Below are 27,131 nucleotides of genomic sequence, written 5' to 3'. Positions count from 1 at the left end.
TTCTCATGGGATTTCTCACTCTTCAAGAAATACCACCAGCCCCAAAAGAGAGGAACTTGCATTACAAGAAAAAACATATATTTGTTGGAAATGTCTCCTGTTGTTTTATACTCCAGACCTGCCTCAACAGCTTGTTTTTATCCAGAGATCCTTGTAAAGGCTAAGGATGTGCACCCTTAGAGACCTCCCCATCTAAGAAGGAGAGGATGTAGCTGTGGAAAGAAGTTCTCCTGAACGTTTTGAGCAGAACTCCAGCTCTAGAGATTGAGAACAATCTGTACCACCCCTTATCTAGGGCTTGCCCTTTTGCTCCTAGCAAGGATCCTCTGTACAAAAACACACAGAGGATGTAGCCTGCCTGAAGTCACAGAGCAGGATGAGATATATCCTGGCCTAAATGCAGTTGTGCAGCTCCTCTTCTACCCATCCAGCCCTAAGAAAGGTGTTATGACCTTCCCATAGCCACTGCTTCTACTTATGTAGCCAGGGAGTTCGTCCTTGCTTTTTGGGAGCTCTCCAAGCAAGCCTGCAACAATACGATCTACCTAAATGCAGAGCAGGCAGAAACAGACCCTTCCCAGACAGCAGTGTTGCATTCCTGGCTGAGCTTGAATAGATAAACTAGACAGTCGGATCAAATCGTTGTTTTTGTTTGTTTAACAGAAAAAAAAACCCTCATCAGTGAAATTCTGTTGGGAGGGAAGATGTACTAAAGGCACAAAGTGTCTGGTCAGGGAAAGCTGGCTGTAGTAGCAGAAGGAAACATGATTTCAGCAGAGCAAGGGGAAAGGGTGATTCAGGGGTAAGTTCAGAGCTGGTCACTTGTCAGGGCCACAGCTGTGTACGAGCCCAGCCCTGCCTCTGACTCAGCCCCAGGCAGGGCAGAGGGAGCCCCGGGTGCTCAGCACTGAAATGGACGCCGCTGCCTTCATTTCTCTGTGCAGCTCCTGGCAAGCAGGATGGGGCATGCTGGTGGGGATGCACCTGCAAAGCCCTGACTCCCCCAGTGCAAGGCGGGCAGCTTCTGTGGGCAGCAAAACAGCCCAGCCCTGCTGCCTTTATTGTGGCCCTAATCCTCCCAAACACGGCACCATCTCGACATTAATTTAATGAGCAATTGTGGGACTATTTCTGCACCATTTCTGGTGGGCACATGGGGCAGGGGGACAGAAGGCATGCGAATTCGCCTTTATGGGGCATGTGATGGGATAGAGGGGCTGGCCCCAGCTTCAGCTGCCAGCAAAACCACCTGCACAGGGGCTTGGTATGTCCAGACAGGGCTCTGAAGGAGGCCCAGAGGGTGATTTGGTGAGGTCAGACTCCTGTTTGTCCTGAGTAGAAAGACAGCCAGTGTTGGTCTTTGTCAGACACACCAACCTCTCTCTTCTCACCTGGCAGCCTGCATCAGTCACCGCTCTCTTGAAGTTGAGCACTGTAGATTAGAGCATCTAAATTAATCTCAAACCCCAGAATGGACTGTCTGCATTATGGTCCTAAGGCCCTACAGAGGGTAGATGCCAGACCATGATTTTGCATTACAAAGACCAAGTCCAAGGCAGGGTTTGCGACCTACTCTGGTGAAGCAGCTGTCTAGAAGAGCCTCCACAGACAGCAGTTCTGGCCAGCCCATGGACAGGATCATTACACTTGCTCTGTGCCTCACGCGAGTGAGCTGCAGCAGCCCATCTTTCTTCCCCTCTGATATTTTCTGGAATCAAGCAGTCTGAAGGCAGCCAGGCAGCTCCTTCCCTCTTACTGTTGCTGTACCTGATGGTCCCCAGAAGTGCTGGGTACTACCTTAGGGAGGAGAGGCCAGCCTGGGGGAAAATGGGAGTACAAGGAATGCAGCAAGAAGGAGACCATGTGTAGGCAACTTTTCCCACCAATTTTGCAGACTCAAGAAGCAGAGTGAACCATAGTTGCTGTGAGGTCTGCTTGCTCCTTGTTCACCCTCTGTTTCGTGACATGCCCAGATGCCTCCAGGCAAATGCTCTCTCTTCTCCCAGCTTTGATAACAGACCCTTTCATCTTTGCCATCAGAGACAGCTGGGTCCTTTGCGCAATTCATGTGCTTAGCGCTCAGACTGAGAGCACGCACTCTGCTCAGCTCTCTCAGACGAGCTGAAACAGAAGTCTGCTTCATAGACACTGCCAGGTTTAAAAGAGCACAACAGCCAGATGGGGGGAGCCTGCCTGCCTCCCTTCTGTGGGCAGGCTTTGCAAAGACCTCAGCCAGAGAGGAGGGAGCCTCCCAGAGCCCCCGAAATACAAGTGGTGTGTGTGGGAGGGTTCCTGACAAAACCCCTGCAGAAGCAGGTGTACTTACACTGAGGAAGACTTTGCCTGTCTCTTCTCTGTCCCTATTAACAACCTATTTCCCCATCATCACCCAGTCTGTGGTCACTCAGTCCCGGGAGCCAAGCACAGGGCAGCTGCACGGCTGCAGGGCTTGGAGCAGATGGGCTGTTTTAGTGCGATGCTGAAGCCAGCAAGACAGCAGGAATGAGCAGCTGAGATCACATATTCTTCCTGTTGAACTGAAGACACCACTCAAAATCTGTTCTCTGGCCTCCTCCTCTGCCTGACCCAAGGAGAGGTGAGAGGTGAATGTTTCAGGCCTGGGAGTGGTTTGCTGCAGGAAGGCTGTTAGAGTAGGCTGTGTTCCCAGCTTTAAGGCAGGATGCATTATAGCAAGACACTCCTTTCCCATTTCATGCCCGGCTGTACTTTCACCAGAAAACTTCCAGGGGACTCGCTGAGACAGTGAGACTCCCAGCCTGGATCTGCAAACTTCTTCAATTCAAGTGCTGGGGTGCCTGTCATCCCTGCAGAGCTCTCTTTGGGAGAGGTAGTCACTCCTGGAAGTAATGGTCATGACTGACACTTGTTGAGCATTTTTCATTTTCTGGGAAGCATTTCAATACATGTTACAAAGTCATGTCTTGTTGAAGTTCAAGAACAGATTGGGATGGTTGCACAAGTAGTGCAAGATAGTTGTGCACTCTGGCCCCCCAGCCTTTATCCTGTCAGAGCACCCAGGGGGGTCTCCAGATGTGCAGCTGGAATGACCAACTTCAGTCTCCAATTGTACAATTAGGGCACTGGTGAAATAGTTAATGGTCCATGGAGAGAACAGAAGAGTGACCTGGGAGTGCTAAAGAAGTAGCTGGATATACACTGAAAGCTCCCATTTCCTCTTAAGTGCCTGTTAAGTTTTGTATCTAGCAATTATTCAGGGTCTGAATAATTGATGCAACACCTGATGTCTCAGGAGACATTCAGGTTGCAGTATATCCTTACAGCTACTCAACTTTGCACAAGGCTGCTGCTGCTGCTGTGAGCCAAGTCTGGAAAGATGCTTTGCTGAGAGCCTGGAGGAAGGGAGCGGGGATCATAGCAGCTTCCCACCAGACGAGTAACAGTGACTCAAATCAGGTAAGCAGGAGCAAAGATAATCTGTGAGGATTCAAGGCATCTGCAAATGAATTGGTGTCAGCAATCCGTGCCCCTGACAACCTTCACAACAAATTCTGCAGCAGAAATGTGGTCAGATCATGACTGGTAAGACAGAAGAAGAGGACTTTTGAAGAAGGCAACATTTCAGTGGCTACCTGCACTGGGAACTTGATTCAGTGATGCACTTTTAGTGAGGGGCAAGGAAAGGTGGGGATCAGTGCACCCAGATTCAAGGTACTAAGTAGAATGCCTGCATCAACATGAAGACACGCTATTTGTGGAATAAAAATAACATATAGCCAATCCACATCTGAACACCTTTCCCTCCTCTCCATGTCTTCTTCAGCTTTACATGCCAAGCTCTTTGGCTTAGGGATGATTCAGTCCCACATCTGCAAGCCATGTCAAGCATGCTGTTGGTGCTCTTTGTAAGTAAACATCCAATGAAGGTGTAGACACATAGTGTTTACTGGGCTCCAGCAAGAGTAACTGAAGGGAGTTCTCTGCCCTTGGTTATGCAGGAAGTTTGATTAGATGATGTATTGGTCCCATCTGGTCTTAATAATCTTTAAATCTATAGCTCTAATCCAAAGTTCACTGAAGTCTTTAGAAAAACAATGACTTCAACGGTCTTCAGAGCCACTGTATTGAACCTACAGAGCTTGAATGACACTTTACAAATATGTGGTTATCTTGCCAGGTATTTATAATCCTTGCTCATGATCATGGTATTTGACTAACTTCCCCAAAAAACCAGCAGATACTACCAGAAGAGACCACAGTCTATTCAAAGGGTCCATACCATAGACCACAGGAAGCTGCTGGATGTCTGCACAAAACATTAGTCTAATACACATCTATTGATGGAGGAATGAGTAAAGCCAAGAACCCATCTGAATAAGTGGAAAAAGAAAGAGTATTAAAAAAATTGAATACATTTTTTCATTACAAACTGTTCACTTAACTCTAACTGCAACTTGTTTTCAAGAGCCTAGAGGGAAGTGAATCATACTCATTAGGAAAATCAGCCTCCCCTCAATCAATTCAGTGATGTAATCTCTACGATGTAGTTATTGCACTGGAGATAATGGCATGGATTTCAGGAATGATGCCTTTGTATATAAGGCAAACTTTATAAATCCAACAGAATGCAGCTACCTCCAGGGTGCCACCTGTATAACTGTGTGCAGTAGCAGGATGCTGTATTCATAAACAACGTTTGGGTAGGAACGAGGGAGCTACGATGTTGAACCTTACAAAAAGGATGTCTTCATGATTCAGATTGCTTTTACATTGACATAGCTGGTACCTATCAATCTGTGTGACCTGACAGTTCTGACTACTGTCACTTGTCAGAAACAAGATGCAGCCACATGGCATCCGTGCGAACACTGGCTCCTATGTGTGATCATCCACCACGACCTCTCAGACACACCTTTGCACTGGTTGCATTATCGGAGTTGAAGAAGTAAAGAAGCAATTCAGTTTGGCAGGCCTTCCAGATCTGTGTTTCCTACTCAGCAGGAGTGTGCCAGTGGTGACACCACCAGTGTAAGTAAGTGGCCTGCCTACAACCGAATTACCTCTGTGAAACAGCTCATGGCTTTCTTGCACTTGGATGCTGTGGCAAGTGATCTGATCAGGTCTCATTGTTTCTAGTGACTCAGAACCAAAATCCCTCTTAATCAGCCCCAAGCACTGTTCCCCACAGTATCTTAGAATAGAACAGAATAGAGTAGAATATGAAAAGGAAAAGGAAAAGGAAAAGGAAAAGAAAAAAAAAAAAAAAAAAAAAAAAAAAAGGAAAAGGAAAAGAAAAGAAAAGAAAAAGAAAAAGAATAGTTCAGTTGGAAGGGACCTACAACCATCATCTAGTCCAACTGCCTGACCATTTTGATCACCTCTCTAGGAAGCCTCTTCCAGTGTCTGACCACCCTCTCAGTAAAGAAATGTTTCCTAATATCTAGTCTGATCCTCCCCTAATGCAGCTTTGAACCATTCCCATGCATCCTGTCACTGGATATCAGGGAGAAAAGATCAGCACCTCCCTCTCTACTTCCCCTCCTCAAGAAGCTGTAGAGAGCAGCGAGTAGTTTACAATTTCATTGGAAGCTTCCCATCCTGATTATACATAGGCTAGACTTAGCTGGGGTGGTCAGATAAGGTCTGTGTCAGCAATAAGCAGGAACAACAGCACCTTTAACTCTCCATGAGTTTCACAGATGCCGGACACATGCCAGAAAATAAGCCTGTTCCCTGATTTCTGGGAGAGGAACTGACCAAGGTAAGACCTTGACACGGCTAGTGCAGAAAGGAGGCTCACAGTACAAAAATTGCAAGCCAAGAGCAGGATCTTGAGACATTGCATTCAATCAGGCCCAGCTTTTGAAGCCCAAGACTTGCCAGTTTCACTACAGGAAGCATCTGAACAGTCCCATCTTGGGAGGTACCCCAGGGCGAGGTGGGGTCTTTGCCTTCTCCCCTCTCTGAGGCCTTATCTCGTCATCAGCCTGTGTGCAGTGACTACTGCTATTAAAAACACAGCAAACATAGTTTGAAAAGGGTCTACCAGTGAGCTCACAAATCAGAAGGAGGCTAAAAAAATGCTGCTTGGGTACATCCTACATCACTGCTTTTATGTAGGTACCCCTGTGAGCAAGTAAACTCTTTGACCCAAGCATTTTCCCCATGAGTACAGTCACTGGTTCACGAGATGATAGGGAGCTATAGCGTTAGCAATCGCTGTGTACCATGGGGACCACAACAGCCACACAAAAAGCTAAATCCACTGTGACTGAAATTTCCTTGTCCCTCTGAGCAACCTTCCTCCTGCTGTCTGACCATGAAGGCCTCTCTTGCTGTGGGGTCTGCGAGAGCATCCAACAGTGGGCAGGAGGCTGTGCAGATCATAACCTGGCTACCACTGAGCTAGGAGACGTGAGAGAGAGGTGGCAGGGGACTGTGGTGGGAGCAGTCTGTCAGTGACACTGTCCCCTCAAAGCATCCCCCTCCCAGGGACCCCCTGGGAAGGGAGGAAGAGGAGTCTGATGGCTGAAGCAAGGACTTGAGCATCTGCTCCCAGCTGTGATGCTGACTCACCAAGCCAACTCGAGAAAGAGGCTTTTTGAACTTGGTGACTGGTCGCTGCCTGCCGTGGCTAGCTTCCTCTCCTGAAGAAAGCAAGCAATTCCTCATTGGATATATCTGTGCCTGCTGCAAGCAAGACACCCTCGTTCTTGAATGCCTGGTGGAAACAGGATTTCTTTCCTTCCCCTCCCCCTGATTTTTGTGTTTGGGCTGGCAGGATCATAGGGCAATGCGAACGCTCATTCCAGAGGGGGCTGGAAGAAGGAAAACCAATGACCAAATAACTCCAGAAGAACAGGAATTGCCTCCAGGGAGCTCCCCTTCACCCTGCTCTCTCATCAGCTGAGAGATATTCAACATCACCCTGCTCTGCTAGTCACTGAATATTTTATACCATGGCTACAAACGCTCCATTTGTATTCTGTTTCTCTCTTTCGTCATATCTATTATAAACGAGCAGTGTCTGGGAACTCTCCCAGGGAAGATTTGCCTGGATGGCTATGGATATTTTATAGTCAAATTGTGAGAGTAAACCAGCTTTCAAGTTCTGTAGAGGGGGGGAAGAGGTAATAAAAGGGTTATTAAAAAAATAAATAAATGTCGGGATTTTATACGGCTTCTTTTCATAGTGACAGAGCTTCGGTTTGCTCCATGATGGAGCTGGAGCTGCTAGGAGAGGCTTGGGCTGGGAGATGTCCTCTTGCTGGCACTGTCTGCCAACAGGAGCAATCTGATACGCTTTTGCTAAATGCTACAGTTGGCTCAGCATGGCTGGCATCTGCCTTGGTAGGACTGGGCTGGCACTAGGTGAGCCTGGGGTTGGGGCCGTGACTGCAGGCATCAGGAATAGCTGGCTATATGGGAAGCAAGACATGGCCCAGGGTTGTAGCCACCTCATCTTTACCTTCATATTCTCGCATATGTGATACAGGTAGGAGGTCGGGGTCTGTCTCCTCATTTGACAGAAGTCCTAGCGAGGAGCCCTGTATCTGAGAGGGGGCACTATCCTACAACCCAGGGCTAAAGAAGAACAGCTGAAGAAACTTGCTTTGCCCTCAGGCAGGCTGCCACCTCCCCAGGGGACTCTGAGAGGACTTCAGCCACCAAGGGCAATCGAGCCTGGCACCATCTGAACAAGCTAAAGCTTTCTGGCAGGGTTTCACAACCTCCGCACAAGCAAAACCAGCCAGGGAGTAACCAATGTGCATTAGAAATGTAGATCGAGCCATTAGACCTGCTGGTGAAACAGCGTGTCCCAAATGCGGGTTCGTTCGTGCATGTACAGGGATGAGGAGAGCTATGCCAGAGTGCTGCCAGCGGGGCAGTAAGGAAAAAGACCAAGCAACGTAAGAGTTAGTAAGTAGGATAGCGGGAATGATGAAAACCAGACAATTTTAGGATTACTAGGCATTCTGATTTTTCCTGGAGAGGTCTCAGTTTCACCCTGGTGCCCTGATACGCAGAAGTGAAGCCAAAATGATTACAGAATATCATGACTGGCCCTGAAAGAAACTCCAGAGTAGAGAGCAGATACAAGGTACTGAATTTCAATTTGCAAACAGATATATTGTGGGTTCGCTAGACCAAGCCACATATTCCACAGGCCAAGAGAAAAAGAACTTTTTCTCATTTCTTTCTCTTTCATTCTCTGGCTCTATCTATTCAGTCTAATTTTAAAATAATTTATTCGCTCTCAGCTCAGCAGCACCCACCCTGGAAATCATCATATGGCATTAAAGAGTCTATCCACCTCGCACAAATTTATCCGCCCCTCTGTGCAATAAGGGGAAAATGGGGAGCAGGCAGGGGCAGCAACATTGAGTATGAAGGGAAAAATCAACAGATACAAAAGACGCCTGAAGCCGAGGAACAGAAAATGGCACTCAGCAGCTTTCTTAGTCTTGGGAGTCACTGTATCTTTTCCTCTGGGCAATTTGTGGGTGGAGCAAATGAATGAAGAGATAAAAAGCTAAAAGCTAAAAACCTGTAATGAATTGATTCCCTGGTATGTCCAGTCCACCCCACCTTCAGACAGACCACCACATGAGAGCTGTAAAACAGAGCTCTCTTCCAAAAGCAAGCAAAAGCTGACGGGCTTTTACTTTCCCCGTGAAATGAACTTGGAAATGTGACACACAGCTGTATTCCTAAAGGAAACAAAGCAAGAGAGGCCTCCTCCCTCCACATCTTCTTTCCTTGCCAGTCTCCCACTGGTCTGGGCCACCCTTCATAGCAATCACAAAGAATGAGATCCCTTTCAAAGCCTCCAGGAGAAGACGTGCAGGAATTAGGCAGCAAGGCTGACTGACCGCAACGGACAACTGCAGGGAACAAGGGAGTTTGCCAGCCAGCATTTAAGAGCTGGACTCTGTCAGCTAAGCAGGACCAGCAGGTCCAGGGAAAACTTGGTGTGAACCGACGCTGACAGTGCTCTGCCTGAGCAACCTGCCACCCCCAGCGTGAAGACAGCACGGAGCAGCCTGTCCGCAGGGGGAATACAGGTGTGTGCAAACACCTCTGACCGAGCTGGACCCTAAGTGCAAACAGCAAATATGAGCCCTCAGAGCAAAGACCGAGATGGAGACCTGCTCAGTGAACCGCAGCCCAGCCCTTACCCCCCGGTACCCACGGGGTCAGGGTTTCGGCCTCGCCCCCACTGAGAGAAGGAGATCCCAGATTTTGCAGCTTAACCTTTCTGCCGTGCCACACGCACACGGAGACATGGCGGCCAGAGTCAGGAGCATGTTCCCTCCCAACGACATCAACGGTGCTGAGCAGAGAGCTGTTAATTAACCCCGTTTATTGAAGGGCGGACACATTCCTGCCTGGGCCCTGATTTTTCAGTCAGGCTCCAGTCCAGCAGGTGATTAATAACCCAGTGTGCTGTGGGAAGAGTGCATCTATTATTCAAATTAATGAAATTATAATCAAGAGGTGACGAATTAGCAATTGCTCCTTGACTGGATATGGAAACTCATTAGTTTGCCAGGCGCTTCTGGGGTGCTCACTGCACTTGTAGGCTTACAGTTAGAGAGGAGGGAGTCAGGCAGAGCAGACAGCCCCTTGGCACAGCTGAGGGAACACACATCCTACCCACCCCAAAATAGCTGTGGCCACCACAGAGCCCTCCGGTCCCACAAACCCCCTGTACCTCTGTCTCCTCTCTTATGGACAGACTGTTCACCTGGTGTCCTGCTGCCTGAAGCAAGGTGGCTGTGGCCGTGAGCGGGGAAAAAGTGTGCACACAGGTACAATGCTCTTTTTTGTGGAGGGCAGGGAGCCTTATGCTGGAGGAGGAGTGAGCCAGAAGGGAAGGGGTGATGGCTGACTGCAAGATGCTGCCCCGAGGATGGGCTGCAACAGCCTCGCAACCCTGACACTGCTGGGGTGTGGGTAAGGGACAAGTATCTGAAAGCAGCAGCCCACCCTGGCGCTTTGAGCACTGGAGTGAGACTCCCATCCTCCTGAACCGCTGGCTGCAGGCACAGCTGACAGAGCAAGAGGCTGGAGGTCTTCCCCAACAGCCTGCACTAGGCTGGGGTTACCCATCCCTGGAGGGTACTCACCGATGTGCTTCCCGTACATGTGGTAGTAGAAGGAGACACAGTAATACTTGGCAGTAATGTTGTAGAGGGGGCTGATGAGCCGGGCTTTGTCTCCCGTCACCCGGGGCCGGGACGCCTCGATGAACATGTAATAACCTACAGAACAAGAGGGAAAGGTGGGGAAAGGCAACGTGCACTGCGTCACCCTTCTTCAAGCGATGGGAAGCTGGAGGCTGGGAGACCACTCCTCCTCTGAGAGACATGGACTTGCTCTTCCCATCCGCTCTGCACCCACTGTGGTCCCGGCCAGAGACACTTGCAGGATGTCCGCAGTGCCTCCCCTGCCTCTGCAGTATTTAGGGGAGAGCAGGAGAGACGGGCATCGGCAGACCTGCTGTGAGCGCATGCAGCAAATGAGTCCCTGAACATGCACACACACCTCTGTCTGGGTGCAAAATAAGCCTTTCTCCTGCAGCATGAGGAGCCCCAGAGCTGACTGCACTGTGTAAGGAGAAAACCAGAAAGAGGAGGGAGAAACCATTCCAGCCTAATTTTTCTGCCTCAAGCAGAGGGAGAGAGGATTCGGTATATCTCGCCTAAACAATATTGTTGTCTAAAGAGAACAATACCAAAGTAGTTGTTAACAACCCAGGGAGGAACAGATTAGCTATTTAATTTGTTGGCATCGTTTTCAATGCTCGATCAGGCTGGTGTACTGAACGCTAATGGGAAAAGCCGTTTCCTTAGCTGGCCATTGGATGTTTCCCATTTTTTCTGAGTTCAAAGATTTGTGCTTGCATACAAATTTACTCTCCTCATTAGAGAAAGGGGAAAGTAATATCCAGCTAAAATGGGAGCATGTACTCCATGCACAGCTAGCATGGGCGTGTTGGGTTTGTGTGGCGGGGGTTTGTGTAGCGGGGGAGGAGCTACAGGGGTGGCTCCTGTGAGAAGCTACTAGAAGCTTCCTCGGCTCCAACTCGGACCCGCCGCTGGCCAAGGCCAAGCCCATCAGCAATGGTGGTAGTGCCTCTGTGATAGCATATTTAAGAAGGGGAAAGACTGCTCAAAAAAAAAAAAAAAGAGCTGCAGTGGAGAGAGGAGTAGGATGTGAGAAAAACAACCGTGCAGACACCGAGGTCAGCGAAGAAGGCGAGGGAGGAGGTGTGCCAGAGCAGAGATTCCCCTGCAGCCCGTGGTGAGATGGCAGGCTGTCCCCCTGCAGCCCATGGAGGTTAATGGTGGAGCAGAGATTCCCCTGCAGCCCGTAGAGGACCCCACGGTGGAGCAGGTAGCTGGGCCCGGAGAAGGCCGTGACTCCGTGGGAAAGCCCACGCTGGAGCAGTTCGTGGAGGACTGCAGCCCGTGGAAAGGACTCGCATTGGAGAAGCTCATGGAGGGCTGACCCCCGTGGGAGGGACCCCACGCTGCAGCAGGGGAAGAGTGTGAGGAGTCCTCATCCAGCTAGAGGTGAGGCACTTGCTACCACCCCACAGGCAGCTCCTGCCTGGTCTCTCATGCTCCTGCTTGGTACTAAGGAGATCTGTTTGCCTTCCCAAGACCTTCTTTGAGGAAACAGCTGGCTAAAACCAGTAGGGCCGTTTCTAGGCCTTAGAGATGTTCTCCTACTTGTTTATCCTTTTTTGACTTCAAAACAAGCATCAGATGGGACAAGGGCATTAGGCAGCAGGCAATTAGCTGGTAACACGAACTAATGCTCACACTATTCCCTTAAACAAAGTCGTGGGCGTTTTAATTGTGTGTTTAATGCCGATCAGTAACATGCAAATTAACTGCCTGCTCCCTGAACCCCGTGCGGAGGAGAAGCGTGTTGTGTGGAAAGCAGATCAGCACTCCAGCAGCTCCCAGAGCCATAGGACTCCTGACAAGCGATGGCATGCATCTCGCCTCCACAGCCAAGCCAAAAGAAACCCAGACATGTGCCTACCCTCCGGCGTACCGCTGATGTCCGTGGGGGGCCCTGTGTTGACGGTGCGCTTGGGGTTCTGGGTCAGGGCGTTCTGCCGGGTCCAGTCAAAGTTGTCCATCTTGTCCTGCACGAAGCCGCAGATCTTCTCGTCCTCAAAGCGGCAGGTGTTATCTGTGGGGAACGGAAGGGGCTGGTCAGCTGCCGCTTTTCAAACCTCCTCCCCAAGGCTGCCTGGGTGCTTGTAGCAAGTCTCACAGCACTGCTATGTCACCACTGAGGCTCCGCATCAAGTCGGGGACAGATGGGCAGCCCTCGACATCGGGAGGAGGCTGAAAAGGAATATATCCGTGATTAGTATGATTAGGGAAGGGTTAATCCAAGTTGATGGACGTGATGGTCTGACGAAATGGAAGAAGGCTATTAGGGCTAAAGAGAGATTCTGCTGGGAGGTCTGAGGGGGCAAACATAGAGGAGGGTAAAAAGAGCACTGAGGGCAAAAAGAGCATTGAAGGCAAACAGGCCACAAGGGCTTTTAAACAACTTGATGGTAGAATAATTTCCCCAGGAGAGAGGAAAAAGCACCAGCAGATGACCCCCCTTTGGGCTATATATTAAACTAAACTATGGCACACATGAAAAAAATCAGCTGTGGAGAAGAGGTCAGCTCAGTGCTACAAATGTGTCATTTAGCTAGAGTACATCCAATTTATATCAGCTAAAAGGCACATTTGATATTGCAGCTTATGCTGGTTCCCCTAACAAAATAAGTCATGTAGGTAAAAGATTTTTGTGTAGGATCAACCACATGTTCAATAGGGCTCGGTTTTATTACTACCACAAGACAGTCACACCCTACAGCAATATTGTAAGAAAGACAGGCGAAAAATCCTGTGCATAGACATAACCCAATATAGAATTGCAGAGATTGGAATGAATTGGACTTGACCAGGCTGAAGATGGTAACCTTTGTGGTAAAAAGGTAGTTCCTGAGCCACAAAAACAAAGGCCAAGAACCAGCTTTACACTGCTGACACAGTAGGAGAGGGATGGAGGAAACAGGCAGAAGAGAAAGAGAAAACAGGTCCAAGACCCGATGTGAAAATTGCTTTGTGGTCTGAAAGGTCCCTGAGCAGAAACCGGAGCTGGAGAATGGGCTGAGTGGGATCTCAGACCTTGCGAGTGGCGCAGACACAGTAAGCACAGATCTCTTTACCTTCTGCCTTTATATAAGAGCAAGGAGGTGTGCTATGAAACTGAAAGATAAAGTACTTAAAAGCCGTGAAAGAACACATATAGAAAGGAAAACAAGGCTCTTGCTAAGGGCTTGGGATGTGCTAGAAACCTCATCCATGGCATGCTGGTGCAAGACTCAACTTTTTGGGGTTTACCCCCCACACTGTTCCTGTTATCATGCCCAGATGAAGAGAAGCCCAAATGCCTACTTGGGCTCCTTCATTCCTGTATCTTCAGTGGTGGTTTGCTCTGGTTCCTAGACAGGAGGCTCTCTGTCCTAGCATGGGTGACTCTGGCAAGACATGTAGGGCAGAGCAGCGTCAGCAACCTATGGGCTGGGTGCCAAGGATGGGATGGGCAAGGGAAGCTTTCTGCAAAGCCAGGGCCAAAAGCTCCAGACATGGTACGTTGTGATGGTAGGAGCTTCACACACCTACCATGCACACCAAAATCTGCCATCTTGTACCAGAGAGGAGAGACTACCCATGTAATGAACAGCATCTTCACTCTGAGATGCTGCACCTCCTGGTTCCTACCCTGCAGCTAAGGCCCTCCCCATCCCCTCCCATTTGGAAATGAAAACGACCGTCATCCAAACAGATGCACACAAAGCCTGCACACCCCTGTGGTAGGGAAATGGGTTCCCCCTTCTTGCCTGTCTCTCTCCAGCATCCCAGCAGTGAGAAAAGAGGAGGCAGCCTCGGGCTGTGGCCCGCAGAAAGGTCTTCACCACCACAGGTTGGGCACTGTGCTGCAAGCCAAGGGCTTGGTTCACGGACCAGGGCAGCTGGGTTTTCTGTAAGCTCAGCAGCAAACGCTGCTCCTGCGAGCTGAGCACAGCCACTGGGAGCTCTGTTGGGCTGGCCACTTAACTGCTGATTATCCCTGGCTAAGTGCTTACCGTTCAATCTGCTCATTTCTAATTAGCATCCTAATCCAAATTAGCCACTGCTCCGCAGTGCCGAGCACAGGGGGCCACACGGCCGCTGGAGCTGAGGGAGGAGAGAGGAGCGGGGAGCAGATAATGGGGCAGATGCTTGCGGGGTTGGAGGCAGGGCAACTATGTGGAATGGGGGTGGCCTCTTTCGTCCACAGCACAAGGAGATGGAGGGGAAAAAGGGTGAGAAAGCAGCTTCTAAGGGTCCTTCCCCAGCCCTCGTGGCTGAGAGAAGGGAGTTCATGACTGTACCAGGTACCCACTGGTCCTCGGAGCAAGGGCTGGAGCCCGCAAGCTTTCTGATATTGCTGGGTTGGTCTAACACCCCTGGCTTCTCTCCATCGGACCGAAGACAAACATTTGCGTGGCTCCAGCTCACAGGTTGCCAGCTGCAGTTAGAAGACACAAGTTTTCTCTTACAATGGCATTACCCTACACAGCAGGATCCACTATGACTGTCCTTTTGCAATCAAAGGGACCAGGGTGGTTTGCACCTCTGACCCTGTTGTGCATGTGGACCTTCAGAGGAGAAAGGTGACATCTTTCTCCAGCACAAAATTCCCTTAACAGGGACTATCAGGTGGAAAGCAGAGCTGAAAGCTGTAACACAGAGGCCAGCCAACTGATTGAGAGGGAGCAAACCCACAAAGGATGAGGCACAGAAACCAAAGGAGAGGCACATTAAGGAGAAAGCCCAAGCTCAGGTGGAGATCAGTGAGCTGTGCAAGACAAGAGGACTGAGAACAGTATTCCCAGCTTAGCACCAAGGCCTGGTTGTGCTAGCTGACGCATTGCTGTGCCTCATTTGTAAGAAGCCCCACACACCCATGGGATGAGACTGCTCAGAGAAGACGACTCGAAAGCTTGAAGAGAGCTCTTTTAATGCCAAAACAGGGCCCTGACTCCATCCTCTCCTCTCACTCAGATGTAGCTACTTCCAGAAGGCAACACTTCTAGCAGAGAGCATAAAACAGAGAAGGGTCCTATGCATGACAGATGCCACAACATGATCAAGCTTATGTGCAACACCATTTGCTGTGCGGGAGTTTATAACTACAGCACATTGCCTCTGCTTAGCTTGGGATCTCAAGGCACTTTGCAACAAGTAATGAACAAGACTTTTTAACATCTCTATGAGGTAGCAATGCCTCTTTCTCTGTATCTCCTGCGTTACACATGAGGAAACAGATGCACCAAAGTACAGAGACACACGTTTAAGGTCACAGCAGGCAGTGCCAAAGCTGGAAACAGAACCCAAGTGCACTGACTCCTGGTCCTTTGGTTTAAAACAACCCACAGGAAAGCAAAGCTCTGGCGCTTCTCCGAGCTAGAAGTGGAGGTGCCCAGAATAACTAGGAGGTGTTCGGTGTGGTTTGGGACACCGCCAGCACGTCACCTCTGGATGGTTATCAGAAAGGCTCACAAGGAGAAACCTGGCAGATCCAGCCAAAAAGAAAACCTTTAAAGGACCTGCTGTGTCTCAGAGGCTACAGCAGTGATCTAACTGCTGACCTCGGCTGTGCGAAGCAAACCTTCTTGCAGACTCACACCATCTGCCAGGGATCCTGGCTTAGCACTGCGGCGCAAAGGAAGCTTCCTGTTTAAAAATTAAAGAGTGGATTTAAATATTGAACACAGAAGTTGTTCTCTGGATTGTTACAGGTGAGATGGAGGTGGCAGGGGAGCCGGCTTCTCAAAGGCTGGAGTTAGCGCTGTCTTCACCAAACAGATTTCCTTGGCAGGCTTTGCAGTAGCAGCAGCTCAAAGTACAGAGATGTTTGCTCCTGGTTACAGACACCTCCCTGCATTCCCAGGGGAGAGACCCTCTGCCATGGCTATTAGCATTTCTTGTTGCTTTACCTTCTTGAGAAACATAATGGAGGTTTTCATTTCAAGTCCTTAGGGGGAAGCCATTCCTGGTCCTGAATTTCTGGCTGCCAGATGAATGCAAAAAATAATAATCCTATTCTAGCTGCAGACTATGGGTGAATAGCAGATGGAGCGCACTTGAATAAAATTGCCTTCGTCATTTAGCTGTGGTCTGATGACTGAAACTGGCTTGGAGCATAAGGGACCATGCTCTGAGCCTCAGCTCTGTTGCAGACCTGCTGCATGACCCACAGGCTGTCACTTTCTCTCTGGAGATCAGTTTCCCCATCTAGAAGATGAAGACAATGAAAACTGTATTGCGACCTCAAAGTGCATTGTGATCTAAGAAAAAGCATTTAACAGCCTTTTCCATGGCAAGTTTCTAAAGCATTTATAACCAGTAATGGAAGAAAGCTTCACAATACCGTAACTGGTTGGGTCATACTGGATTGCCATCTGCTTTAATATCTCCATCTGCGACAAGGGGATAATATGGCCCAGACAATCCTATTTGCCATCACGATACAAGGAATTCATGGCAGTCACCTTTTTTAACCTTTGTGTTACACACATTCCTGAGGAATGGATGCAGATTTGAGGAATCCAACTCTAAACACCAGGCTCACATCTCATTCCCACATGTTCATACCCGGGGAACATGTGGGAATTCCTCAGATTCCTCTGGACTGTGAGGCATTATCAGAGACAGGACACACAAGCACTAGACAGTAAGCAATGAGCCAGGGTAATCTACAACAACCAGCATCTGGTACTGATCACCACCCACCACACTTGTCCATGATCCCAAAACATTTTAGCACCACACACAGCCAGACTGCAGAACATGAAAAATAGTGTTGCTGCTCTGGAAGGGCAAGACACACTGGCCAAGAGAAAAAAAAACCAGCAATCCCATATGCTGCTTAATGCCCTCATCACCAAGGTTGCAAGGCTACATCTGCTAGAACCAGGGAAACCAAACCATCCACTGCTGATGAGCTGGAATAGTTTGCAGGGCAGCACTGCAGGGTTTGGGTTAAAAAGTGAAGGCTATATCCAAATGAAATTGCAGGGGAGAGGTAAGAAGGACAGAGCTGGTTCCCCAGCACTGGAACTTAGTCATGAAATTAAAATGATCAGTTATTCTAAGAGATCTTTAATGTAATACCTTAGAATTAAGATAATTCTAAGACAGTTTTTTAAAGATAAATTCTGGTTTTTAGAACCAGATTAACCAATTTTTAAAAGTTACGGTCAGTCTTACTGCTACCCTCTAAATATCTGAAATCCTCAATGTCTTTTGTTCACTTCCTCTGCTTTTACTTTGCTTTTGCTTTATAACCCCAGGACCTGGCTCTGTAACCATGCCACATGCATGCCTGCCCCAATGTCATTAACATCTTATTAGGCTGAAAGAGAAAATGCATGAAGAAATAATTGTATTAAGTGACTCTGAGAGTTTGTAAATTAATCACCATTGTGCATGCCCTTGGAGCAGGCTGCCAGAGGCATTAATCATCTAATCTTTGCCTTTCACGAGAGCTCTCAATGTTTGCTCCCAGAATTTGGCTGGGCAGCCTAGCGTGAGGATACCTTTACAATCCTGTCCCAATCCTTTTCCCTGGAGGCAGTGGTAGCAGGGGAAGTGGGAAAATAAGAGGTAGTAGCAGGGATTTCCATGTTACTGGGATGAGAGTCTGGGAACTGAGCTGTGGCCCAGAGAGAGAGCTAAGAGCCTTTGGGCTCATATTTCACTGGCAGCAGGTCTGAAAGAAAGGTGCATTTCTGACAGCAAGTGTGGTGGCTGCAACTTTAGGCAGTCAATCTCAAGGCATGAACTCACGGGCAGGACCCTGATGACTGGCCTAGAGGTCCCAATACCCACCACAGGCTGGGTAACTTGTATCAAGGAGAAACCCTAAGTGTTGGGTTTACTGCATGAAAATACAAGCATGGCTGAGTTATCCTCCACCATAGGCAAATTTAATGCAGTCGTTCTGGTCTCAGTCAAGCTGCCAAAGCAACCCGAGGCAAGCAGTCTGAAGGCTCAGTTTACAGAGACCCCAAGAGATTGACACAATTAGGACCGACGTTGCTCTGGCTTTACCAGTGATTTATGTAGTGTAAAAGCAAGTGGCAAAAGGCCAGATTTTGTCACTTCCACCTGTGGGCTGGGATGCTTGCCTCCTCCAGCGAGTACCGAGGGACACATTCTGGAGTGGGTCCCTGGCAATACGCTCAGTGTTTCCCAGCGAGTCTTCTATGGAGAATGTTTAAAGAGGATCAGAAAGTGGGGAAAAGCAAAGCAAAGGGAATCAGGAATTAGAGCCACAAAATCTCTCTGACTCTATAAGAAGCTCCTGCTCTCATGCAGAGTATGGTTCATCAAACCATCCTCAGAGTGCGAACTTGCAAGAGTGAATGCCTCGTGGCTGCCTTAACAAGATAACCCCATACCCTGATTCCTGGCTGCCATTGCCTAATCCTGGCTTTTCCTTCCCACTGCTACCCTGCAGTGCAGCAGTAGCACTTGCCTGCACATACACAGAGTAATATATAAAAAGACTGAATGCTGACTCAGCAGCTGGAAACAGGGAGAAAGAAACAGCTACATGGAACCACCTGCTCCCCATGGCCCACCAGCAAGTCGTCTGCCCATCTCTGCCCAAGAGCTTTGCCTGGGCTTATATCCAACAATCAAAGTAAAGGGACTTTGTTTCATCCCCTGAAGATCACTCCACTACTACTTACGGCATGCTAGAAATCCTCTTTTACGCTCGATGGGCACCATCATGTTCTTGTTAAAGACCATCATTCTGAGATGTTGTGTATTCTGCTCTCAAAATCAATGGGAACTCTGTGTTCTCAATAAAGATGGGCCTGCATCTTAGCAGGAATGACCAGAAGGTAAATAAGCAAGTAAACACTAATGACACTGGAGGGGAAGAAGAAAGGGACTGTGCTCAAGGAGTTTGCAAGAGGAACCAGATCTGAGCTGGAGACTGCTCCACACCAGCCTGCAGAGATGTCAAGTGGTGTCTTTCCTGGTCAGAAGAGGATGGGGGATATACATTCCTCAAACACAGATATTTTGGGGAACATTTAATAACCTGCTTACTGGATGCAGATTGCTAATGTTAGGTGGAGGGTGGGTTCAAGATCACAGCCTATCCAGCCACAGAGACATCAGGTGTGAGTGGGAGGCATATTTCTGGTGCATATCTCCTGGCAATAACCAGAGGTACAACAAATGGCATTACTTACTGGAAGCATTAGTGTATACAATTTCATCCTCTTTCGGGGAAAAAGATTTGACAAAGTCAGCTGTGTATTCCAGCTGTTTGGCTTGCCTGATCTGCTGGAGCACTTGACTAACATGCATTACATTCAGAACATAAATACAAAGGTCTTGTTGCTTACCTGTTGGGTTGGGATAGTTGATTGCTGGAAGAGGAAACAGAAAAACAAGTCAGAACAGCTAGTACTCCCTCAAATCGCAAATCACAATGAAAGTCTGAAAATAAAACAAACACATCAAGAAAGGTCAGAGATGCACAAATCTCCTAGCAGCATCCCTGTGAAACAGCAGTGCTCGGTGTCTGCCTTGGTGATGGAACAAGATGCTGACTCTCTGATCCAAGCAGCAACAGACCTTAAGAAAACCCCACCTAAGGGGTGATCCTGGGATTGCACAGGGGAACCCTTCTGGCAACGCAAGTAGTTTCTTTCTGGAGCACCCACTGGGATAGCACCCACTTAGATATCAAAGCTGGGTATCTAAGAGGGACATCAAAACAGTTTGAGACACTGTGGAAGTCTGAGACAACAGGTATGCTGGGGACACCAGACACATTGTCACTCCATGGGACAAGAGGGTTGTGTGAAATCATGCAAACAAAGAGGAGAGGGATCTGTACTTTGTGCTGAAATGCAGGGTCCAAACTCCTGAGGGGAGTAAAGAAATCATAAGGTTGTGGGAATGGGGAGAGTTGTGAGCTCTTGGGATGCCGGGGAGAGAAGCATGGTCAATGTATATCAATGGGATGATCTGGGATTCAGGGTATTGGACAGAGCTACAGGTTTACTAGTGACTAGTTAGGAAAGGAACTGTGCATTCAGCTCTGGAAAGAACTGAAGCCCCCTGAAATCCTCTTACTTTTACGGGCATGTGGCTAATATGCAATGTCCAGTGGCTGTCCTCTAAAATACGCCACTGTACGATGGGAAGCTGCAGCACGGCCTCACGAGGGACTGGGGTTTTGGGGCTCTCCTGCCCACAGAGCAGAGAGCATGAGTCAGAGCTGCTGAGTGAAGGATGAGTGGAGACTCACCCTCAGAGGTCTCTATCCAGTGCTCTGCATTGATGGCAACAGCCAAAATATGGCCAAATGTGATAGCACCGTGCCATCAAAACTCCATAGAGCAGAGAGATCCACCCAAGGGTCACAGAAGACAACATCTACGCATGCCCATGTCCCTAGGCTAGAGGCTCGGACCTGCTCTCGTAGCCAGGACCGAGGAGGAGACACCTACGTTCCATGTACCGGATGATGCGGGCAGCCATATCTCCAGCCCCAAAGCTGGTGATGGGTGTCAGGCGAACTTCATAGCTCTGAGGCACTTTCAGGTTGGGCAAGATGTGCTCCAGCAACAGGCCTTTCTCCATTTTCTGCACAGGAATGAAGGTTTGGATGGTGTTTCTCTGAGCCAACTGCATAGAAAAAGAACCCACAGTGTTATGAAAATCCTGAAACTGGAAACCTGAGGGATCCTATCCACCATCTAACACCCTATTCCTCCTCTTCTTATACAGACAAGTACACCTGGTTTATCAATGACATCTTCATGCAGAATTGATTTGAAAATTCCCACCCCTGGTACAGAACAGTGATCAAGAGCCTGAGCTCAACCTGAAGGGAAGCCTTGGGGTCCTCCTGAATGGGGGGACAACTTGAACCAGAGGTCCTGGAGCAACTCTGTGTCAGAACCAACGTCTCCAAGAGGGGAGGAATGAACCCAACTCACCTCCATTAGTGCACCTGTGCACACACAGCATGGCATTTTGCCAAGATACCCTTCAGTTCACAATCACTGCTGCAGAATTCATTCATTTGCTGCCTGGGCCCCGTGGCATTTCATTTGGTGCCTCGCTGGGACCTGTCTACTGCCATGCTTCCTCAGCACCCTTCCACAGGATCCACCCTTGAATCCCAGCCCATGCTGCCGCCACAGACAAGAGCAAGGGGTCTAGTTCAAGTCAGTGGTCCTCTGGAGTCACTCATAGGCTTCCTCTTTGTCTAATGCCTACAGAGGAAGGAGCTAAACCATGCTAGCTGAACCATACCGGCTGAACATTGTTCAGTTTGCTAAGGCAGCAGGGAATTTTCAAGAAAACAATGGGAAAAATATCATTGTCAAAATCACCACCACTAAAAATGATGAATTACATGTCAGTGAAACTTCCCTGCCACAGTCATGCTTGCTTGGCGGGGGAAGGACAAGAACAAGGATTGCATTGTGAAGATACAATTTCCTGCCTGTTGCTGTGCGGTGCCTGGATCCTTGTGGCAAGATATGTTATTGGGGATGCTGGTCCTGGTAAAAAGACCTTTGGCAGGGCTTTCCATGGCCCAGTGTTCACTGTCCCAGACACTAAGCCTTCTTCTGCCTCTGATATATCCTCTAGGCTGACAGGTTTCATCGCAAAGGCAATTCTCCTGATAGACAGGCTCAGTGTTTTTCATGAACTCTGAAGTTACAGGTTTACTGGAACAGGGATGCAGGGAGGAAGGTTTACAGCAAATCTGTCCATGTGGAGAGTGTGGGGCAAGATGGAGTGAGGTCGCGGCAGGAGCGAAGGCCATCAGCAAGGCAGGGCAGGGGAGCAATGCAGATGTGGCACTTGGTAAAAACAATCACGTGCAATCCCTCCTCTGCCTGCCTCCAGCCCTAATGTACAGAACTGTAAGTTCAAACTCAGAAGCAGCGGCTGCCACTGGAGAGCTTCCCGTGCCGGAGGCCTGTTCATTTCCAACATGGCCAGGACCCAACGACCCACCTCCTCACCTGAGGTGACCTGCCCACAGTTTGGACTGTGCTCCCAAGCAAAGGGGCAGGGACTGGCCCCTGGGAACCCGTGGCTGCATGTGGTTTTCACAGTAAACAATAACTTTGCACCTGCCTTACAGATTGTACCTAAAAGAGACCTTTGTACCTAAACAGATCAGGGTGCAAGTTGCTTGAGGAACTGCTTTCTGCACCGTCCTCCTCCTCCCCCGGCCAAGATGGGTCAGAGGGCCGGGAACTGCTCCAGTGCCTTCCCCCAGCTCGGTGCCTTCCTGCGAGGCACCTGGGAGCAATCCCAGCGGGCAGGACCAGGGCAGAGCCTCTGGGAACCAAGCATGAGCTTGGCACCGGAACGCTGCCAGGATCCATTCGTATCAACAACGCCCCATCCGCACGCACGCAAGCTGGGTGCCGATCCAACTGGCATGCCTACCGCTCAGCCCTCCCATCTGCCAGCCCTCTGCACCGCCACTCTGCCAAGCAAGAGCGGAGCTGGCTCCCAGTGGCAGCGATTTCACCTGGGATCATTAGCACCAGACCCCCAATTATCTGGGAGGAGAGGAGAGGAGGGGTCACAAGCCAGAAGCAGGAGGCTGGAGTGGTACGGCTCCTGGCATGGGGCTTTTTGGGGAGCAGAGCCTGACTGGAGGGGCTGGTGGCAGCTCCTCCCCGCAGGCTGCCATGAGCCGGGGCGCTGGGAAGGCAGCCAGCAAATAGGAGGAGGTCAGGAGCCATTTCCCTCGTCTAGACATAACCTTTAGAAGAGAAACAAAATGGAGAGTCAGAGAGAAGCCCGAGGGTGAGATTCAGACAGTGCAAATTCCACCTCAGCTGGGAGTTAGGTGGAATTTGGGTATCTAAATCCTCTGGGAGCAATGTCAAATCATTTACTCTCCCACATCACCTAATCCAGGACAAACTGAGAAATCAGCCTCCAGTCTGGACTGCAAAGCTCTAGATTCCCCAGTTGAGTCTATCCTCAGGGGCACATGCATTTAACCAAATAAATACCTGGCTGCCACTCAGGTTTGGCTGTGAAACAGAAATCAATAAAGGCACATATGCCCCCCAATGGGTCACAACTGTCCTGCTTCCCAGGAGAGACTTGGATCACTAGGTAATGGGAAAGGCACAGCCGGGGCCCGGCACATACCTCCTCTTGGAGCATAGGGGAAAAGTTTTGCGAGGGTCTTTTCCCTCCACCAAGTACTTCAGACGCAACTCTTCTCTCAGCCTGTGTCCTGCCTCTATTCAACCTGCAACTTGGACAGACACAGCAACTGGCTGCCAGCAAGGCTGCCCTCCGCACATCCTTACTATAGTGCCTACAGTCCTGGCATCCCAACAGAACTAGCCTGGGATGTCTTTGGAAAGACTGGCTCTTCTGGGTGAAAAGCAGCACTGGCCAAATGTCTCCCCTGGGCTAGCTGCAGCCGTCAGGAGAAAGGGCCAGATGCACTGCCAGCACAGTTTAAAGGGCATGAAATTACTGCAAGGGAGAAAAAGGGCACAGCTCCAGCCAGCCGCTGGCTCTGTGCACACAGAGCAGGTGCCGGCTTGCAGTCACTAGCACAGGTCCAGCAGACAGAAACATTAAGGCCAAAGTCTGGCTCTGCCTCCCCCTCCCTAAGCATCCTTTGCCTCCCTGATTGCCAGCAGCAGGTTTGTGCAGAGCTGCATGCATCAGTCCAACAGGAACCCATTTTTTAATCCTCTGCTTCAATCGCCTGCTGCTGCCCTCATTCTCCTGCTCCGTGCATGCTCTTCTCCCATGTTACCCTGGTATCTTCTTCCCTCCACCCCCTCCTCAGCCTCCTTCCTCTTTCTGATCACGCTGGCACAGTGCTCCAGCTTAATATTGCTGCGGTGCAGTTAATAAAGCAGAGGCAGGCGCAGAGGACAGTGAAACGCTGGCCACCTTATTAGAGATGCTGAAGCCTCAGTGGAGGATCTCACGCAACAAGCTCATTCATCACAAGGCTCGGGATGCTGCCAGTGGGGCCAGAACAAGAGCACAGCGCAATGCACAGCCTCATCTCTGCCTTCACCTCCTTTCATTTCCAATAATCAGAGGAAGGGGACGGGAAGGGAAAAAACAAACAAACCCACAGTTTCTACCAGCTGGCTGCGAATATCACACAGGCTGCAGAGGGGAGAACGTTCTTGCAGAATGGGTTCACTAAAAACACCTTACAAAGGGCAAAATCAGTCCCGTGTGGAACGTATTTATTCATATGCACAGTGTGCACCTGTCACTTGTAAGCAGTATTAGCAACCAAGGGAGAGAACACTCACATGCTCATATGTACTTAGCCATCAAGCCTCCAGGACCTGCAAACTAGGTCTGCCCTTTCTCATTCTTCACCATCACATTCTGTTGGTAGGTACTGTCTGCCCAGTCCCCCATCTTATCGTCTGAGCTGGCTCATGATGCTTAGAGAGTGCTCGTCCCACTGTGGCCAGCCGAGCCAGCTCATGGTCCAGGAACACACACCAAGAACCTCAGAGAGAAAAGCAGGATGCCACACTACCCCTGCCCCCTGCTTCCATCCCAGCTAGGATGCTGTCACAGCAGAGGGGTCCAAAGTATGACACTGCCACATCTACATTTTCTGTTTATGTAGGCTGTTAAAGGAAAAAAGGATGTTGTTTTCAGACTGAATACTGTTTAAGCCAGGTACATATCGTCTAATAGACATAATAAAGCCAAAGGATATTAATAAACACATCTGTCAACAGTTAATGTTGCAGTCCTGCTCAACAAACCGCACCACAGATTCACAAGACCATGATAACCTACCTGTGCTGGGACTTGGTGTGACCTGTGTAGCCACACATGTGGTCTCACAACCAGCTGCACATTAAGCAGCTATGCATGCTTGTTTGAGAAATTAGAAAGAAAACCTGTTTCATCACCAAGCCCCAGGGAATTGTTGCAAACACCAGCTAGAAAAACGTACACTAAAATCATGCAGATTCCCCAACAAGCTGATCGGAGCAAAGGAACTGGTCTGCGGGCACCCAGCTTCCCAGCATTACTATTCGCTCCTGCCACTCTCTCCTTACTTGTCCCGCTTCTTCAGCAACTTCTCAGCTCAGGGCACGAGCGCTAGCTCTGCTTTCCAGTACCTCCCCTCCAAATCCTTTCCAGACACGCTCACTCTCTCTCCCTTTTTTCTGAACCTCATTCAAATTCCCCCACCTGCTCCTTCCTGCAGCGCAAACGAGACCAGGGTGGCTGCCCATGCTCCCACTCCATCCTCGCCAGCTAACCGCAGATATGGGCTGCTGGGAAAGCTCCCAGCTCCCATCCCCAGCCACGCCGGCCTCTCCGAAGGGAGAGGAGATGGCAGACAAAGGCAGGCTGGTGTGGCACAGCAGCCTCGCACGCAGGCTCCCTCCCTACGACAGGCTCTTCCTCGCTCCCTGTACAGCTCCACAGAGGAGCACAACAGACAAGTGCTGTCTCTGGCACACGTGCAGGTGGGGCGTTAGGCTGAGTCGCCCCCACGCCACCCCTCCTCTCTCATCTGTGAGTGTCAGGACACTCTCAAGAGCAGATGTGCATGGGACCAGGAGCCATGGGGAGCCTGGTGGTGTGCAGGAAGCGCAGGTATCTCAAAAAGGTCTGAAAGAAGCACGGGGCAATAACGTGGACAAAATAATCTTCAACTGCCCATGCAGCTGGTGGGCTGCACTCTTCAAACAACCAGCAATCAAGGCGGTCATCAAAGCTCCATGCCCTGGCAGCAGTAGGTGTGAGGGCATCTGTCTCTCTCATGTGCCCAGGAAAACAGTCAGTCTCAGCCAAGCTGCCCAGTTTCTCATCAGGCATAGACATCCCTGTTGAGCATGGTCCAGGGGCCAGGAGAAGGTGACAGCAGTGGAAGGGCACTTTTCCTCTGATGGGCAATACCACTCACGGTGTGAGAGCCTCTCATTTTTACCAGTTCAGCCTGTTGGCAAGAGTCTTGGATACATTACATAGCTCTGTCCTAGAGCGCTGCAGACATCATCTCACATCAGATTTCCCCTGTGGCTGCAACTGCCATGAAGTCCAGCTAAGACACAGCTGCTCCCTTCCAAAGGGAGTGTTGTTCACAAAGACCAGAAACAATCACACCATTGACCTCAACCTGATGGGACTGGCAGTGTCTGTGGCCTTAAACTAGTGACAGCCAGGAAAGATACTCCCAAGCACCCCATCCTAGGGAGTGGAAGGGGCTGAGCTTTGTTATGGCGCTGGTAACAACTCCTGAGATGAACACGGGGCTCTGCAATGCAAAATACCCTGCTACCTCAGCAGACATGCCTTGCCCTCAATTTCTGCCCCAACTGCACCTCCAAAGCTACACAATGTCTTGCAGAGAGGTAACTTCAAAGAGTTTACATGCCATGGACTTCTTAAAGTTAAAAAAAAAAAGGAAAAGATGATGACAGGATTTATGTGTGTCAGAGTTTACAGTGTCAAAGATTGAGAGCAAATTATCCAAGGGCCAGACCCATTCTCCATTGCTGGAGAATGAGAGCCCAGGAGATGAGTTCCATGGGTAGAAATAAGATCATTGCAAATTCCTTGGGAAAAGAGGAATGAAAAATGCTCAGAAACAGGGGCAGGAGGGAGGTGGGGACAGGGAATTTTAGGAACCTCTCCTGAACATGAGGCTCCAATATTTTCCACAATGATGGAGAAATGCGCCATAAATCTGGCCCTTCTCTCCCACTTCTTCCCATTCACTTTCTGACACACAGCAATGGATTGAGATTCTAATCCTTGATGTCACCTTGGCACTACAGGGCAGAGCAGAGGAAGACGGTTTGTCTTTGACATTGCAATTGAACACCACAGATGTGATTCTTGCTCTCTTTTGGCAGAGGGATAAAACCCCTCTGCGCTGGCAGCCCCCTCCTATTCTCCAGGAGTTCAGAGAAGGGGAAAGCACGGCCATGTTCAGGGACACAGCAGGGAAAGTACACTCCTGGCTGACAGAGCCCAGTCCCCTGTCAC

The 27,131-nt window shown here is 49.6% G+C and overlaps 1 protein-coding gene across 1 annotated transcript in view; it reads right to left on the bottom strand.

The window, feature by feature from the left end:
* MDGA1 (MAM domain containing glycosylphosphatidylinositol anchor 1) overlaps nucleotides 1-27,131 on the bottom strand; it is a 146,379-nt gene that overhangs the window by 10,860 nt on the left and 108,388 nt on the right. The window contains exons 11-14 of the mRNA XM_050894416.1: nucleotides 20,591-20,768; nucleotides 19,478-19,501; nucleotides 12,037-12,189; nucleotides 10,110-10,244 (exon numbers count right to left, since the gene is read on the bottom strand). Of these exons, the coding sequence (XP_050750373.1) occupies nucleotides 10,110-10,244; nucleotides 12,037-12,189; nucleotides 19,478-19,501; nucleotides 20,591-20,768 (490 nt within the window). The remainder of the gene's footprint in view (nucleotides 1-10,109; nucleotides 10,245-12,036; nucleotides 12,190-19,477; nucleotides 19,502-20,590; nucleotides 20,769-27,131) is intronic.

This window comes from Gymnogyps californianus, chromosome 3, assembly GCF_018139145.2.
Source record: "Gymnogyps californianus isolate 813 chromosome 3, ASM1813914v2, whole genome shotgun sequence".
Taxonomy (NCBI): Eukaryota; Metazoa; Chordata; class Aves; order Accipitriformes; family Cathartidae; genus Gymnogyps; species Gymnogyps californianus.
Note: the sequence above shows the minus strand (reverse complement) of the source record. Positions and strands in the feature narration are given on the sequence as shown.